Raw genomic sequence first — 18,085 nt, forward strand, 5'->3', positions numbered from 1 at the left:
ATAATATGATTCAAACTAGAGAACGAGTCAGACAATATTATATAGGGATCGAAAGAGACCTTAACGACGAAGAGTTGGTATGATTTTGGACATATGTCAGTACATTATATTATGACTTATCCGGAAAAAATAACATAAAATGTTATTTTTTTAACGTTTTGACGCTGATGTCTTTTGAACTAATCAACCAATTCTAGTGTTTAATGTTGCGATTGGCGGGTTTTGTTGAATTCTAGAGCTGATTGAAATTTAAAATCGGTTGGTTCAGTCGTTTCAAATATATTTGGAAAAAACTGTTTTTTAGCATTTTTTCTCCCACGATATTTCTTTGACAAATGATTTGATTTTTATATTTGAAATGGCAATCGACCCGTTTTGGTAAAGTCTAAAGCTGATCAGATTTTGAAATCTTATAGTTCCGTTATTTCAAAGATATTTGCAAAAAATCGTTCTTCATCATTTCCTTTGTCCACGATACTTCTGAGACAAATGACCAAATTTTGATGGTTGAAGTAGCAATCGACGCGTTTTAATTCATTCTGAAGCTGATCAGATTTTTTCTTCTCTTGGGAAGAAAGACGCATATTTCTGCCCGCTGTATGAAGGTATTTTTGAATCAATTGACCCAATTGATATCGTTGGAGATAAAATGGTAAGAAACTATTTTTTTCGAAAAGAACGGCATACAAAAGTATTTTCGAGCTCGAAGAGCTCGAAAATGTATTCACGACAAAGTTTTCGAGCTCAAGGAGCTTGAAAACAGCGGGATCTTTTTGGGCTGGCCCGCAGGGTCAACCAATAGACAGATTTTTTTAACAGGGGTACCCTAGTAGGATCTCTCGGGGATTTCCCTATTAGGACTGCCCAATAAGGGAATTAAGAAATTACCTTGATCAAGTTCGAAGATGAGCAAAATCGATCGGATAGTTTAGAAGATGTGGGTGTTTGAAATTTTTTTTGAGTTACTTAAAAATATCATTTTTTACTTTATCCTTATAGAACTGTTGAACCAAAAGCGATAACTTAATATTAGCTTGAGATGTTTCTAGCAGAAATCGACGTGTATCATTGAATTCTACACCTGATTAGATTTTAGGATCAATTCATCAAATCATTCCTGAGCAATTTCAAAAAATCTAAAAAAAAAATCTAGGCAACGGTTGGCCCTGCAGGCCAGCCCTAAAACTTTCCGCTGTTTTCGAGTTCCAGGATCTCAAAAACGTTCAAGCCTAGGCCCTATGGTTTGATTTTTGTTAAATCGAGCCTTAGCCGCTGACCATTGGCCAATGCCTCAGCCTAGGTTAAATTTTTATTTAATATTAAAATTAGCGACTTTACATGTATCTATTAATATGTATATAGAGAAGACCAGGGCAAAACAGTCCACCGAGTATACGATTAATATCAAGAGTTGAATTTTTCTAAAAAGGAAAATTATTTGACATACAATAATTTTCATTTAATTTGTTATTGCTATGTACAAAACTTTAGTTGACATAAATACTATAGTTCAATAAACAATATAGTAGAGCTACTTGATCTCACTCTTAATTCGTTCATTTATATCAAATCGTACACTGTAAAAAATTCGCGGAGTGAATGCGGAGTGAATGAATTTTGAATTATTCACTCCCCTCGGAGTGAAATTCACTCCATAGGGGAGTTTTAAAAATGTTATTAATAAAATATAACTTCCCTCAATAATATCGAAGTAAAAATTCGCGTATTACATTATTGATCAGCTGATATGCACACACGCGCACTCGCATACACACGCACGCACACACACACACACACACACACACACACACACACACACACACACACTCACACATTGTTTAGCAGTTTAATATAAATTTATTTAAGTATTAAAACTCCGGACCGGAGTGAATTGGGAGTGAAATAAAATCCGCGTCACTCCGAGAGTACTCTGCTAAAAAAAAACTCCCAATTCACTCCGCATGCAGAGTGATTTTTTTCAAAACTTCGGAACTCCGAGTGGCGGAGTGAATGCGGAGTGAATTCGGATTTAATTTCACTCCGAATTCACTCCGGATTTTTTACAGTGTAAAATTACAAATTAATAAATATATGTCATTACTCATCAGACAATTTTAACTTCAATAAATAAAACTACATTTCACCTCATCTTTACGATCTAATATTTCTAAATTAATTTGTATTTAAATAATTAATAAGCAAAAAAATCAGGATTATCTGAACATCAGATTTAGCACAGTGGATAGCATCCTGGCCTAGTAACCAGAAGGATCTCAGTTTGAACCCCGGTAGTCCCCAAATAATTTTATTCGTTATTTCCCGGTGATTCAGTGATTAGTTAATTACACTCCAATGTAATGTCGATGAAAGTCTGATCAAACTTTTTTTTAATTATACTTAATAATTTAAATAATGATATTTTTTATCGAGCATTGGGTGAGCCTTAGATTTTTGCTCCCCGAGGTTTAGCCGAGGCTTGATTTTTTGTTTCCCAAGCCTTGGCCAAGGCATAATTTTTCGTTTCCCAAGACTCGGCCGAGGCTTGATATTTTAGTTTACCAAGGCTTGGAACATGGCTACCACCCAAGGCTTGAACCATGGCTCGCCCAATGATCAGCCAAGGCTTGACCCAAGCCTTGCGCTAAGCCGAGGAGCATTGGCTGACGACGGACCAAGGCTTAATCCAAGCTTTGGCCAATGGTTCCGTTCAACCAGGGATATGTTCGACATATAGCCACATATCGGCATAAATAGTCCATCGACAACGAAAAATTTTTTAACAAGTCTACCCATACAGGAAAATACAATGGGACCAGATATGGGCCACGCTTGGCGCAATGCTGTCGATCTCTGGCCCATGTTTGTAAACCCGCTTTGGCCCAGCTTTGGTAAAAGTCTGGGATGATAACAAGGTGCCAGGCTTGGTTGTTACCATTAGCCCAGGCATCATTGCCAAGGCTGGCTCATGGGTGGTGGCCAGATCGGAGCCATGCTTGTTTGCCAGACTTGGCCCATGCATCGACAAAACAAATAAATTTAATTTAAAAAAAATTTTATTATTATTATCCTAATGGAGTTTGTAATCATTAACGTTTAAACTATTTAAGTGAGGTAAATGACGTGAAAAAACTCGGTGAAAATTCTGCTGGGCTCTGAGCGCGAACTGCCGTCCTTCTGATCGCTAGGTTTGAACGGTAGCTACTGGACAAACCTACTAATGTTGAACTGAAACTTTTATATGTTGTACTTATTCATTTTACTACAACCACTTGGTTTTATGAAATATAAAGAGCTATTAAATAAATATTTTCGATTAAGAAAAAAATAATAATTTCGTATTATTTTAATTATAATTACATAATTTTTAAAAATAAAATTTATTAAATTTAGTTGATTATTTATCAAGAACCCAGTTGAATTGTCTTGCTCTACCACCAATATTAAAAATCACATTTTTTATAAAAATTCATGAGTTATTTCTTACTTAAATTAAGTTTTATAACTAAACCTATAAAATTACGGTTGTTGATTGCAAATAACAATGAATTAAAAAATATTTCAATTATTAGTTGTAAATAATTTTAATCGCAATATTATAATATTTATTGAATAAAACTTATTTCAATTCAAAAATAAATGATTATTAATTTAAAAAACCATTATAATGAGTTAGTTGAATAATTAATAAAAAACGTGGGTTAACCAATTCTGGCCCAAGGATGGGGAAACTATAGATATAGCCGAACTTGGATAATCCTACCTTGGCTCAAATCTGGCTTGTCATTGAATGATCAAGGCAGGGGAACCTAGTCTTGACCTAAGCTCGGGTAATGATTGGACCCAAGAATGGGCCAATATAGACGTGCCAAAAGCTAGGTTCCCCAGTGCTGAGCCAAGGAGGGCCCCTTCATTCAACTCTGGCAGCTCCTGCATGGGGTGCAGTGGGCTGGCCCTCACAAGGTCCGTGATTCGAATACTGAACGAACGTGAGTTTTTTTTTCTCGGCCGATATGCATAATAATTTACATATAATTTGATTTTTTATATAATTACATAAATTTTTTTTCTCCTGGCAAATCTAATCAACACAAATTACCTGGATGTAAGAAAATATTATACAATGACTTTTCATAAAAAATGGGTTGTTCAGTCTAAGCCCGTGTTAGGTTTACCAATCAACGGTCAAGGCTAGGTCAGTCAGTCTTGGTCTATGTTAGGGTTACCATTCAACGGCCAAGGCTAGGTTATCCAGTCTTGACCCATGTTAGGGTTACCATCCAACGGTCGAGGTTAGGTTACGCAAACTTGGCCCAAGTTAGGGTGACTCTAGGCTTGGCCAAAGCTAGGTTATTCAGTCTTGGCCCACGCCTGGGTAATCATTGGAATGGCCAAGACTAATTACCCAGTTATGGCCCGGGCATGGGACAGTATAGGTTTGCCAAGATGGGCTTCCCAATAATGTCCCAGACATGGCCCCGTCGTTCAACTCTGGGGCTTCCTGTATGGGTATACATTGCCATAAAAGAAGCATACATGGACCATGCATGTCTATATGCTGTGAGTTACCATGTACAGAACATATATGCTCCATAGATACTTCCTACATGCCTATATATGCGCTATACATAGACATGTATATCAGTTTTTTTACGGGTATGCATCATGAAAACTAAGAATATTAATATTATGATCATGATATAAAAGGTAGAATTAGAATTATGTACATAATAAAAATGGTAGAATTTTCATTATGTACATAATGAAAATGGTAGAATTAAAATTATGTACATAATGAAAATTCTAGAATTAAAATTATGTACATAATGAAAATTCTGGAATTAAAATTATGTACATAATAAAAATGTAATAATTATATTTATATGCTATCATAATATTTATATATCTAATTATTATTATGTAGCACAATAATTTTTATTAGCTTAGTTATTTTTATGCCATTGGAAAATTTTTAGTTGGAATTAAAATTATGTTGGAAGATAATAAAAATTCGTCCGTGACAATAAAAATTATGTTAGTACATAATAAAAATTTTTAAATTTAAATTATGACTGTACATAATATTATTCTCACTTAAAATTATGAGCTGTGACATAAAGTTTTTTCCTTATTTTTTTTTTATATCAACGCATAATAAAATTAAACCATTTCGTTTATGTTGGGAAAGAAATTTTGATGTTCGAGTTATTATTATGTACTAGCATAATTTTAATTATTTCTATTGTCGAAAAGTTTGGTGAACCGAATAGATATTTAGTCTACACATAATTATAAGACAATGTTTTTTTTTTATGTGGGAACATAATAAAATTTATATATTATTATGTCCCGAGATAATAATAAATAATTAAATTTATCTCTGAACATAATGATAACTTATAATATTTTGTATCTCCTACTATGCATTTTGATTTAATTTTATGTCGGGACATAATAATACATAAATTTTATTATGCCCCCACATAATAAAAAATGTAATTTAAAATATTTCTTCAAATTTTAAAAATAGAATTATTTTTTATTTAGATGAAAAATTTTATGGCATTAAATAGTAAAACGGCGTGCCATAATAAAATATAAAATAATATTTTATTTCGGTAACGCGTTCAATTTCACTATCACACCGTTATTACGCGAAATTAATTATTTCATTAATTAATCATTATTGCACTTCACTCGTTTATTAACAAAATAATTCAGTCGTATACTTTGTTCAGTTTCGGGCCGAGGCTTCGGCTTGTTCACTTGTTCACTTAATCGGTTATTGTCGGTCGAAATTATTGGTCGCGATTAATTGTTCGTTGATCAAACTCGGATTGATCTTACATGTCGTAATGCAACTCGATCATACGTCGGAATCAAAATTGTTCGTTTAGTCGAGTCGAATTGTTCAAATAAAAAAAAACGTGGCCGTTCAGTTCGGCGTCTAACCCGGATCTCTCGTTTAAATCAAGACGTTGGGTCGATTGCTCGGTCGAAGTCGAAATTTTTGCTCATAGGTGTCACCAGAATTGGCTCACCGGATAACTATTTATTTTATTTAAATAATTTCAAACCTCGGGTCGATGTCGAATTTTTTCTCATGTTACAATATATATATACGTACATATATAAATTTGTTAACGAATGGTATTTTTGAACTATACTTAACTAATTATGATAGGTTATGATGAAATTCCTTCAAAAATCGACCATGAGGACAAATACAATAGTTAGATATTTTAAAAAATCTACCTAAAAATGAATTACTATCAAACATTCGTGTATTGCGCGATTTTTTATAGCAAAAACAACAATTTTTAAGCTTCACAGCCCTAAACAAAACATATCGCAGTGCTTTGAAATCATCAGAGTTTCTTCGAGACACTTTGAGATTTAAAAATTACCGATGATATCCACTGTTCATCCATTATATTCAAAGTTATACCAAGTTATTCTTATACGCTGAAAAATGTGAATTTTGACCTTTTTATTAATGATCATTGTCGAATCGAAAAACCTTTGTCATCAAAAGCCATTTAAATGTTTTATAGAGAATTTTTCCTCGTTTTTAAAATCCTGCTTCCATTCCCTGTATGATCAATATGTCCTGAATTACTGATTGTCAAAGTCAAAATGGACTTTTTTGTTTTGAACAGCAATAACTCTGCGCCAAATGGTCGTAGAGACTTTTTCAGGACAGCGAATTAAGGAGCATTAAATGACCTAACATATCTCTAAAGTAAGATTATTGAAAATAGTTCATTAAACCCAATGGACCGTTTAAAAGACGAGTAAACATTTTGAAATTTTTTGCGATGGTTCTTTAGGATTACTTCAAAACTGCGCTTGAAAAAAAAATTTCTCAGTCGAGTACCCAAAACGGCACTTGAAGCGAAAATTTTATTTTTTTTACTGCATGTTGAGTCACTTAAAAATTTTCAATTTTGTTGATTTCCCTCGATCTTTGTGCCTAGTGTATGACAGATTACTGTTTTTTATCGTTAGGACGGAAAGTCAAAAAAACGAATATATACGAGTAAGCAGCGAAAAAAATTAAAAGATGCAACTGTCCTTCTCAAGGAGAATAAGCTAAATTCAGATGGTTACAATCTATTCGAGCTTAAATCTAAATGTGAACAAATCAGAAGAATGTATTCTATTCATAAAAACTGTTTTACTTTTAATGAGAAGAAATTAAAATTACACCCATTTTAAGTTTTAAAATGAGAGAATATTATTATTTTTTTTTTTTTTCCATTGAACGATTACTTCAGTATTGATAGCAGTATAAAATACAATAGAATTAAAACAAAAATTGAAGACTATTCATATCAGATATTATGCCTTTATTGAATTTTTACATTTCATGCTTGAATAATTACATATTCACGATGCAAGCATGTTTCTCGGGTCTGAATTCGATCTTTCACTACCTGTATCGATGATTCTTTGGTCCAAGAATTTAATGTTTCAAACTCGGTGATGTTCGAGTGATTATTATCTGAAAAATAAATATTTTAAATTGTTGATGTGCTTGAGGACTCATTTTTATGAAATTGATATACCTTACCTTTTCTTAAACGTTGACGATTTATTGATGAACATAAAATCCTCACATCGGCCTTTTCACTTTTAGTAACAAGTTTTCTAGAATTCTTAGTGGAACGAGGGTCTTCAGGAGTCCAAACTTTCGCAAACATAGTTCCAGTAGAAGATTTTTCTGCTTTTCTGGACCACGAAAGTGAGTGCGCAATATAAGGATCACCGCAATAACCTGGAGAGATAATAATTATTAATTTGTTTTGTAATATTCAGATACGAAAATAGTTTTCAGTATAAAACACGGTAACATGATTTGAATTAGGTTCAATTTGAAATTAAGTACATCGACTATTCACTGCGTCACTACCGCATACAGTTAGTAGGGGGGAGGTGCTGCAGTTGTAACAAAAAATTTTATTTTTTCTATTCCAGTTGTTATTTTTAAGATAGTAAACTTATAAACTGTCAGAAAAATAGCTGATAGTATCTTTTATGTGACTGACTTAGTAAATTAGCAAAAACCCAATGTTAACTTATTCGAAAATAAATTTATTTAACTAAAGTCAGAAGCCAAGATGGTGACGTGCGTGGGCTGCAATTGTAACACAGTGCAGAGAGAACTGTAACACCCCAAGTCAAAAAACAAATTCTAGTTCGGAACTCAAAATACTACGTGAGGTTTTTGATGGACAAGTTGGACTTCGGAGATTGAGAACTGTGTAGAAAGTAATTCATTTTAGGCCTCAGTGTTGTCCTTACGGGCGATTTTACATAATTCAGGGCGAAATTGGTATTAAAGAAAATGTAGCGTGGGCCTCTCAATCCTCATGACATAATAAAATTGATTACGTAATTGATGACGTAATCTATATATAGATTCCCCCACTTTTTTTTATAAAAATTGATACTTTAACAGGGGTTCGCACTTTTCTTTCTATTACACTCAATTCTATGGACAGTACTATCTTTGTTGCACTTGTACAGCAAATGGAAACTTCGGCCGAGTTTTTCTCTTAAACAAACGAATATTATGAATCAATTAAAGCACACTTCGCTAGATTAGACCGTAATGCATCAAAGTGCGGTCTGTGTTTTGTATTGAGAGATTTTGTTTCTGAAAAAAACCCAGCCGAAAATATCTGATAATCCCTGTTGAACTTAGAATCTTAGGATAATTGACTCAAAAATAAATAATTAAGTATAAATTTGAGGAAAAATTACCGGAGTCTCTATAAAGTATAATAAAAAGGCCATTCAGCAGCAAAAATGGAAGGTAGATTTTCCAATTAATATATATAAAAAGTTTAATATATACATATCTTGTGATACATGTTAGTGTATAGTAGGGTGTTTCATAATTAGGCGATATTTTTTATTTTTTTGTCCTACCTGAAAAACTAATAATTTATAGAACAAAAAAAACATTCTCGCTTGAAAAAAAATTCTAAGTCAATTAGGGGCTTAGCGCATCGAAAAAGTCGATTTCCCATTTAAATAACATAGGAAAAAAATTTTTTTTTAGTTTGGAATTTCTTTCCTCGGCAATGGCTTATTGTACGAATAAGCCCAGGATACCTTTTTATAGGGAATTTAATACACACACACATACACATACACACACACACACACACACACACACACACACACACACACACACACACACACACACACACACACACACACACACACACACACACACACACGCACACACACACATAAATACATACAGACACTCGGACATCATTCTAAAAATAGTCAGAATAGCTTCCTAGGACCTCAGAACGTCGAAATCTGATGAAATTTCGATTTTCGCAAATCGGGGTGAAAACGATAACTTCCCGAAATTTCGAAAATCATCGATTTTCTTAGCGGGAAGTCAAAAAAAGGTCAAAACATAAAGTTTAAGGTCATTAATTAAGGCTTATTAGACAAGCTTTCAGATACTTTTAACGGAAATTGTCTATGAGTATTAGTTTTAAAATTACATGAACTTGAAAGTGGATAAAAACTGATTTTTTGAAAAATCGTGAAAATTTCAAACAGCCATAACTTCAAAACTATTCGAACGATTCAGCCCATCTTCGAACTTGATCAAGATAATCGCCTATAGAATAAGTGTAAAAAATTTCATTAGGATCCGGTAAGAACTGTAGGTTCTATCGTAATGACAAGACCAGTGATAATCATTGGGAGTTGAGGTACATTTGATACATCATAAGTTATTAAGGAAATACTTTTGAGATATAATATAGCCTTGAAATTTACAGGTTCCCGATAAAAAATGATTTCGTACACTGTTAAAAATTTCTATTGTAATTTTACAAAAATTGTATTGGAAGCTAATAGGCAAAACATTTAGCCATAATTCAAATTAGGTATTGTAATTATACAAAACATTTCCTACTGTATTTGCTTTGGAATATTACAAAGTAATCATAGTAATATTACAAAACTTTTTACAAGGGTTAGTCTACTAATTTTACATTGTGAGTTTTGTAATTTTACAAAACATATGAAGCTCTGTTAGATTAATGATATTGTAAAACAGTTTTGTATGGAAATGTTTTGTATAATTACAATACCTAATTTGAATTATGGCTAAATGTTTTGCCTATTAGCTTCCAATACAATTTTTGTAAAATTACAATAGAAATTTTTAACAGTCTATACACTTATTAACGACCACACACGAATTAGTGGGATTCGAATCCGGGACCCTACAAACGAAAGACCGACGCTTTAACGACTAGGCTACGCAACCGACAGTGACTACCGAGTTTAGTGATACACGACATAAGACTTCTTTTATTTTTTTAGAAGTTTTTATTAACATTTTTGATTTCAAAATGTAGTCTGAGTCAAAAAGAAAAACATTTCAATACGATTCATGGAACTAATTGTAGAGAAAAGTATTATTATTACTAAATATATTTAAAAAAACTTGAGTATCACATTTTTATGTTTGTAATTCTTTAATTATTAATATTATTATTATCAATGTTTTTTTTTTATTTACTTACTTATTAACAAATTTTTTTTTTCATCATATAAAAAAGTTTATGTAGAAACAATTCTTATTCATTGATACTCAGTCTTAAAATTATGTAGCTATCATAAATTTCTTTATTCAACAATAATTTTAATACTAACCAATTTAGCGTCTGTAGCAGAATTTGTTCAGGGTCACTTTTATTCGTAAGATATCGAAGATAAGTTGATTCAATAAAACAAAGCAGACTGGATCATATTGTAATGAAGTAAATGAACGCAGACTACCGGCATCCCATGCCAAAAAAAATATAAGTACATTTTGGATATATCCGCATATACAAGCACGTTTGTTCTTAGAGGATCCGATTTGTCCCTACCCTTTTACCCTATTGAAGCGAGGCACAAGAAAAAGTACAAATTTTTTTTTTTTTTTTCATTAAGTTTTCTATTTATCACCTGAAAGAACAAAAGTGAAGAAAAAAATTTCTTCTTTTATCATGATTTTTTTCATATTTTTTAAAAATTCTGAAAAAACAAAATTGGGAAAACAAATTTCAAAAAAAATTTTTTTTTTTTTTAGTAATGGATGTCCATCTATAAGTTCAAAATGGATAAGAACAAATTTTTTTCGTTTCTGTACACGTTTAACCCTCTTTTTTTGACTATCCGTATCGTATAGTAACATTACAACTCGATCGTGTTCAATAAATAAAAATGTATGGTAAAATTACAATACACTCGGTAATTCTATGATAAAATTCGCAAAAATAAAATTGAGCTTTGTAAAATTTTAATGATTTGATAGTAATATTAATTACAATATTCTGTTGCAATTTTACTAAGAATTGTAGAAAATTGAAGTACAAGTTTTTTTGTAAATTTCAAACGCTTTTAATTTAAAATCAACGTCCTGTTTTGTAAAATTACAACTCGTGTCCATTAAACAAACATTTATGGTAAAATTACAATACACTCTGTAATTCTATGATAAAATTTGTAAAAAAAGAATTAAGGTTTGTAAAATTTTAATGGTTTCATTGTAATATTAGTTACAATATATTGTTGTAATTTTACTAAGAACTATATAACATTGAATTACAAATATCTTTTGAAAATTTTAAACGCTTTTATTTTAAAATCAAGGTCCTGTTTTGTAAAATTACAACTCGTGTATAATAAATCAAAATTTAGGGCGAAATTACAAGACACTCTGTAATTCTACGGTGAAATTTGTAAAAAAAGAATTAAGGTTTGTAAAATTTCAATGATTTCATTGTAATATTAATTACAATATTTTGTTGTAATTTTACTGCAAATTGTAGAAAATTGGATCACAAATATCTTTTGTAAATTTTAAACGCATTTTATTTAAAATCAAAGTACTGTTTTGAAAATTACAACTCGTGTACAATTTATACACAAAGATAATAAAATTACAACTCACTTTAGTAGTTTTCCTAACGCATCATGGAAAATTACTCAAATTGTTTTATAATCTTGTATTGACATACATTGATTTGTATTTTTACCACACCACTGCTTTGTAAAAATATTGTAATTTTACAAAAATTTTTAACAGTGATATAATTATATGTAGTTATATATGAGTCCATATATATTTAGATCTGAAAATTGGCCAGATCTGATCATATATAATCAAATATGATCATATATAATCATGCACGAACGAATATAGTCATTTTTAAAATGTCATAGAAAATATCTGTAAATTATTAATTAAGTTATCTAATTAGGATATATTGTCTTCATTAATATAAAGGTCGGTTAAATTTAAATTGAAAAGAAAATACTAGCGGTTAACTATTATTATACTAAGGGGTCACCCATCCAATTAATGACCTACGTCGATGCTGCTTAACTCTAATAATCGCTGGATGGTAGTCTGATCTTCTAGTCAGGTATACACTTATAATAAAGAAAAGGCCATTCGGCAGCCGAAATGGAAGGTAGATTTTCCAATTAATCTATATAAAAAGTTTAATACATACATATCTTGTGATACATGTTAGTTTTCCACGAGTGAGGGTAATAAAGACAAGGACTATTTTTGATAGAGAACTTCAGATAGTTGATTTGACAAAACATTATATAGGTAATGTACCAAACCAACCTTCACGTGAACAAAGTATAAAAAATTGAATGAGTATGAGATCATAATCGTAATTGCTATTACGATGGCAAGATCAGATATAATTATAGGACTACAGGTACGATTGAAACATCATAAGTACGTATGATGTTATTACGTAATAAAAGAAATACTTTTAAATTATAAAATAACTGTGAAATTTACAGGTTATTTTGTTCACAATGAAATACAACTGACGAAACTGGATTATAATGAGACATGTATGGGTTACGTGGGATGAAAACCATATTTTCAACATTTTTGGATTCCATTAAAATTTTTAAGGCTATCAAATTATTGGAAGAAATGCTCGAAATATAAAGGTTGAAGGTCATAAATTAAAGCTAATAAGACAAGCTTCCAAATACTTATTACAGAAATTGTCTATGAGTTTTAGTTTTTAAGTTATATGAACTTTAAAAGTAAATAAAAACTGATTTTTTCGTAAAATCGTGAAAATTTCAAACAGCCATAACTTCAAAACTATTCGAACGATTCAGCCCATCTTTGAACTTGATTGGAATAATCGCCTATAGAATAAGTGTAAAAAATTTCATTTAGATCCGCTAAGAACTGTATGTGCTATCGTAATGACAAGACCAGTGATAATCATAGGGAGTAGAGGTACATTTGATACATCATAAGTAATAAAAGAAATACTTTTAAAATATAAAAAAGCTGTGAAATTCACAGGTTATTTTGTGCACAATGAAATACAACTGACGAAACTGGATTAAAATGGGATATGCATAGCTTATGTGGAATGAAAACCAAATATTAATCAATTTTCAATTCCATTAAAATTTTCAAGGCTATTAAATTATTGGAAGAAATGGTCAAAAATAAAGTTCACGGTCATAAATTAAAGCTAATTAGACAAACTATCCAATACTTTTTTCCGCAATTGTCTTAGAGTATTAGTTTTAAAATTATATGAACTTGGAAGTGGATAAAAACTGATTATTTCGAAAAATCGTGGAAATTTCAAAAAGCCATCACTTCTAAACTCATCAACCGATTTAGCCCATCTTCGAACTTAACCGTGACAATCGCCCATAGAATAAATGTGAAAAATTTCATTAGGATCCGATAAGAATTCTAGGCGCAAGTGTGTCCTCAAAACATGGTTCTATTACATATATATATATATACGTTCATATATAAACTTTTCAACGAATGGTATTTTCGAACTCTACACAACCAATTATGATAGGTTGTGACATAATTCCTTGAAAAATCGACCATGAGAACAAATACAATAGTTAGATTCTAGAAAAATCTACCTGAAAATTAAAGCTTACTAAACAAACTTTAAAATACTTTCTACTAAAATTGTCTATCCATTTTAGTTGTGCTGTTGTATAATAACTTCAACAGATAATACAAACTGATATTGATGAAAAATCATAAAAATTTGTCACGTAACCGTTCAAATAAATTAATAGTTAATTAGAATTAAGTAATAAAAATAGTATGTAAGTTTAAATTTGAATGGTTACGCGGGCATTTCCTTGCCATGCCGGTGAGACAGCGTTTGCTCGCGCATGCGCGCGGTATGACTGAGAGCACGTGTGTGCTAAAATTTTAAATTTTAATTTAAAAAAAATAATTATACTTATTATTTATTGTTGATAAGGGAATATTGATGATTTGGCGTTATTCAGGGGACATAATGTGTGGCCACATTATGCCCCAATTATTATTTTTATTTTTACTTCGATTTAATTGGATATCCGGGTATTGTGGAAATGAAAATAGTCACCACAGAGGAGGGGAAAAATCGATATTTTCCCCTGCAATATCGACGGATAACATACAGCGTTAAATAATTATTATTTAATTATATATATATTTTACGATTATTATTTTGGTAAAAATAAATACCATATATATATATTCAATTTATTATGTATCATTCAGGTGGGGAAAAATCGTCTTTATAATTTATTTAATTAGTTTAAAGGCCCGGGGCTAGGTAACAATGATAATTATAATTAAGGGCGATTGTTGCGCCACGTGGGTGGCCAACAAGTGGCCGGCCCATTAAGTACTCAGAAAGGTACGGGAAATCTAACTGAGCAGACGCTGTGTCGCTAATACGTTGTTAATACGTTTTGGAATAAAACGCAATTAAGTTTTGTTTAAAATCGCTTGTGATTAATCTGGAAAAGATTGTAAAGTCGTCTTGTTCACCGTGTGAGCGTTTACGAGGTCTTTTTATTTGGAAGTAAAGCAGTAAATAGTAAGTACTTTGATTTCTCTCAATGCATCGTTACCTGTAACCTCCCCGGGGATTGTTGGAATTCGCGAGTCTAATAATTTGATGGATTTATATCTTACCACCCCTGAATGGTACATTTTTATATACATTTGAATTTATGAAAGAATTGAGGGTGGTAGAATAATCATATTTTATTTGGGATTATTTTGTGTAATTTATAATTTCATACTGGAAATTGTGCGGCTGTGGTAGTTCGCTGTATGGATGTATCGATAGTCGCGTATATCGATAGCTACCTATAGCTATATACTTATAGCTATAGCTATACACCGGCTAAGAAAACAAATTCCTAAGCCGGCGACGTAATAATTCGCAGGAAAAATTCCTGGGCAAATAATAATAATTATTAAGCGGAATTATTATTATTATTATTAATTTATTATTTATATTATAATTTATTACCGTTATTATTATTATTTAATTAATTAACCCCGAATTATTATTTATATTTTTCTTTATATACCCCAGTGGTTAAGCAATTTGTATTTTATTTTTTTTTGATTCTTATAATTATTGAAAAATTAATAATTATTTATTTTACATAATTTATGTACTGATTTTCCGGGAATTTATATTGAGAGTGAGTGTGCCCCGTATCTTTCTCCCCCTATAAAGTGTAAAAGGGGTAACCCAAGGTTCGAGGTATCGAGAAATTTTTGTTTATATTAATTAATCTTGAGGTATTGTTAATTAATTAAGTGAATTATTGGTATTTATTTTTGTTTCATTATTAATCTGAATATTGGATTTAAATTCAGAATTACTTTGCATTGTATAGATGCCCCCAGGGGTTCATGAAAGATTATAATTTATATTATCAGTGACATATTGTATTAAAATTTCTTAATAATTTATATATAAACAATCGTATCCAACAATTCTCGGGGAAATACTTGATATTTATTTTCCTGGGTCTTTTCCTGCTATATTTAATCTAATCTATTATTTATATATATTTTCAACTGTGCATATTATTTTCTTTTCTTGATTATTTCTCTTTTTATTATTTCTTTCGATTAAATCCGCCTTGTTACTGGCTGTACTCGCTCGGATTTTCCCTCGCAAATTTCCCCCTGATAAAAATTTTTGTCCGTTTTCGAGAAACGGTCTGGCGCCTACGTGCACTAACCCAGCCTGAGGAGCTGGTCCAGGCACACTTTATAATTTATTACTTACAATTTTAATAACACTATTATTTATTTATTAATTTAAAATTTAATTGAAGTTAAATTTATCAACGTTTTATTTTTCCGGACTTGGAATTTATAATTTTTTTTTTGTTTTTCACGTGGGTGACCGCATACGGTACTGGGGTAATTCGCGTCTCCGTCGCGAAATTTAAACTAGTATTTGTTATAAATTTCAAACATCCATAACTTCAAAACTAATCGACCGATTCAGCGAATTTTCTAATTTGATCACGATAATCACCTATAGAATAAGTGTGCGAAATATCATTAAGATCTGATGAGACGTGTGGGTACTATCGTAATGACCAGAATTATCGATAGAGCATATACGTACATTTGAAAAATAATTAGTGATAAAAGAAATACTTTTAAAATATAAAATAGCTGTGAAATTTACAGGTTAGTTTGTTCACAATAAAATAAAACTGACGAAATTGGATTATAATGGAAAATGCTTGAGTTATGTGGGATGAAAACCATATTTTCAACATTTTATGATTTAATAAAAAATTTCAAGGCTATCAAATTATTGGAATAAATAGTCAAAACATAAAGCTTAAGGTCATGAATTGAAGATTATTAGACAAGCTTTCAGATACTTTTGTCTATGAATATGAGTTTTGGAGTTATGTAAGTTTTAGCAAATTTCAAACAGCCATTTTAGAAAATTTCAAACAGCCATAATTTCAAAACTATTTATACGATTCGGCCTATCTTCGAACTTGATCAAGTCAATTGCCTATAGGATAAGTGTAAAAAATTTCATTAAGATCCGATAAGAACTTTGGGTGCTATTGTAATGAAAATACCAGAAATTTACAGGTTATTTTGTGCACAATAAAATACAACTGACGAAACTGGATTATAATGGGACATGCATAAGTTATGTGGAATGAAAACCATTTTTTTTTCACTTTTTGATTCCGTCAAAATTTGCAAGGCTATCAAATTATTGGAAGAAATGGTCAAAACATCGAGTTCAAGGTCATAAATTAAAGCTTATTAGACGAGCTTTCAGATACTTTTAACGGAAATTGTCTATGAGTGTTAGTTTCAAAATTATATGAACTTGAACGTGGATAAAAACTGATTTTTTCGAAAAATCGTGAAAATTTGAAACAGTTATAACTTCTAAACAAATCTACCAATTCGGCCCATCTCCGAACTCAACCGTAATAATCGCCTGTAGAATAAGTGTAAAAAATTTAATCAGGATCCGATATGAATTCTAAGCGCAATCGTGTCTTCAAAACATGGTTCTATTACACATATATATATATATATATATATATATATATATATATATATGTCGGGTTACTAGTTGAGGTATTAATGAGACTCGGGTTTTCGTTGCTATCCTTGTTACTCATTTTATTTATTGAACAAATTAACGAACACAACACAGGTAATTACTACTCACAAATATCGTATACACTAAACAATAAAATTACAATCAATAATATCAGAATCGGAGAACTACACAATATCAAATAAGTATTCAAGAAAATATTAAAGATTACAAAAATATTAAATATTACACAATATTAAATACACAAATTATTACAAGCGTTTAGTTTGTTAGAGAATAACAATTCTTGACAATATTTTACACAGAAAAAACAGTTAACTTGGTTCAAGAAAAATATTATCTTCCGAATTTTCTTTCTTGATTTAATAAAAGTTAAACACTTGATTCAAAAACTTTTTTTTGGTTCAAGACAGTAAATTCTCTTGCTCCAAAAAAATTTATTTTTGAAGCGAAATTGAAAATTTCTTGGTTTAAGAAAAAAAATTCTTGGCTAAAGAAAATAAGTCATCTCTTGCCAAAAAATCAACGTTTTGAACGAAAAAAAGTTTAACTTCGGCTAAAAAACTTTTCCTTGCCCCAAGAAAAAAAATTTCTTATTCCAAAAAATCAAAGTTGTGAACAAA

The 18,085-nt window shown here is 30.8% G+C and overlaps 1 protein-coding gene across 2 annotated transcripts in view; it reads right to left on the reverse strand.

Moving 5' to 3' along the window:
* Positions 1-7,312: 7,312 nt before the first annotated feature.
* Positions 7,313-18,085, reverse strand: part of LOC130671252 (uncharacterized) — a 199,089-nt gene continuing 188,316 nt past the window's right edge. For both annotated transcript variants that reach the window (XM_057475028.1, XM_057475030.1), the window contains 2 exons: positions 7,571-7,774; positions 7,313-7,501 (listed from right to left, as the gene is read on the reverse strand). In XM_057475028.1, the coding sequence (XP_057331011.1) occupies positions 7,365-7,501; positions 7,571-7,774 (341 nt within the window). In that variant the 3' untranslated portion in view covers positions 7,313-7,364. The remainder of the gene's footprint in view (positions 7,502-7,570; positions 7,775-18,085) is intronic.

The sequence above is a fragment of the Microplitis mediator genome, chromosome 7, assembly GCF_029852145.1.
Source record: "Microplitis mediator isolate UGA2020A chromosome 7, iyMicMedi2.1, whole genome shotgun sequence".
Lineage (NCBI taxonomy): Eukaryota > Metazoa > Arthropoda > Insecta > Hymenoptera > Braconidae > Microplitis > Microplitis mediator.